This window comes from Vigna angularis, chromosome 7 (assembly GCF_016808095.1).
Source record: "Vigna angularis cultivar LongXiaoDou No.4 chromosome 7, ASM1680809v1, whole genome shotgun sequence".
Lineage (NCBI taxonomy): Eukaryota > Viridiplantae > Streptophyta > Magnoliopsida > Fabales > Fabaceae > Vigna > Vigna angularis.
In genome coordinates, this window is record NC_068976.1 from 28,408,479 (window position 1) to 28,409,896 (window position 1,418).

Genomic DNA, 1,418 nt, shown 5'->3' on the forward strand with positions numbered 1-1,418 from the left:
ATTAAAAGAAATTAATTTATTTTGTGATATAATATTCTTTTGCCACATCACTAAACCAGTTAACTTTGCTTCTGTATATTTAATGGACGGAAGGGAATAGATTAAGATAAATTTTGTCATGTGAACCAAATTAAAACTTTTTAAAAAGGTTAAAGTAGAAAAAAAAAGTAATTAAACCTTATAAATAAATAGGATGAGATAAAACAGCCTACCATGCTTTTTCTTCATGGTAGCCATCCCTGTGTTTAATTTAAGGAAGAAAGAAGTGTTTAATTTAAGGAAGAAAGAAGTAGCATCAAGTTATGTCAATGTAAAGAATTTGATAATAGGACAAAAGTTGATGGAGACCAGCCCACCAACCACGTCTTTTATTTATTTTTCGACTGTTCGAGTCTTTTCTCAATTTCAACTTATTTAGTGTCTTCTTAAGTCAGTGTGCACCACCAGAGTCATACCCTTATTCTTCTGATATACACACACAAAAGTTTGTAAATCGGAGGAAACCATGTGTCCTCTCAGGTTCATTCTTGTATTCTTGTCGGCAACTCTTGCCGGTTTCTTTGTTCTCAGAAACTTCAGATCTCAACCTCACGTCACTAACACTGAGTTGGATGCAAACAATGAAAACAATGAACACACCCTAACCTTAAAGAATGCAACTTCCAAGGTACAAAGAGGACCATTTTTCACTTCTTTCTGTTTATGCTTTAGATTTTACAAAAATGTTGTCTTCTCATATACTGTATTGGTGAGTCTACAGGTTCGTGATGTATTGCAATCTGGATTCTGGACCTTCCTTGACATGGCTAGCGGTCGCTATCTTTGGAGGCACTTAGTCTCTTCCTCTTCCCCAAATCCTGAATGAACGGTTCCTATGGTATATATTTGCTTTTAATGGTGATAATAAGCATAACTTAGCTGCAATAGCACTACTTACTGTCCACTCCTTAACACGTGGTTTAGACTTATAAGTAATTGCTTGTTGTAAATGGAATACCAATATGGTGTAATTGATTGGCAAATAACCATGTTTCTTACTCACTGTGTGTCTTGCTCACTATGAATTTAGCAGAACAAATATTTCAATAAAAGAGTATTTTACAGATTAGTTTGACTTTTTGGAATGAAAATATCTCAGTTCACGAGAATGTTGTGAATTAAGTACGGTTCTCCTCCCTTAGAAACTGGTCTTCTTTTCTTATGTTTTATTTTCAAGAAATTAGAGACTGAAATGAGAATTTCAAAGAGTAGAAGACTAAAGTGATCAATCTTTACGAGACTAGTGGGGTTCTACAAGGATAACCCGTTCTACAAGGATAACCCACCGGTCACCAATTGATAATGCAACACGCTTCACCTGCTCCAAAGAAAATATCTTAGTCTTAAAATTCTTCATACAAGGCAAGTATAGGCTTTTG

At 34.7% G+C, this 1,418-nt stretch overlaps 1 protein-coding gene across 1 annotated transcript; it reads left to right on the forward strand.

Moving 5' to 3' along the window:
* The first annotated feature begins 415 nt into the window (after positions 1–415).
* On the forward strand, positions 416–1,108 carry LOC128197675 (uncharacterized). The gene is made up of 2 exons (XM_052879889.1): positions 416–667; positions 761–1,108. Exons 1-2 carry the CDS (start codon positions 506–508, stop codon positions 863–865), a joined length of 267 nt encoding a protein of 88 aa, XP_052735849.1. The 5' UTR covers positions 416–505; the 3' UTR covers positions 866–1,108.
* Positions 1,109–1,418: the final 310 nt, after the last annotated feature.

Bases quoted from the DNA above. Each gene is read 5' to 3' on its own strand.
- LOC128197675 (XM_052879889.1), top strand. From the start codon at position 506: ATGTGTCCTCTCAGGTTCATTCTTGTATTCTTGTCGGCAACTCTTGCC. The intron at 668-760 runs GTACAAAGAGGA...GTGAGTCTACAG, and splicing joins TAAAGAATGCAACTTCCAAG to GTTCGTGATGTATTGCAATC.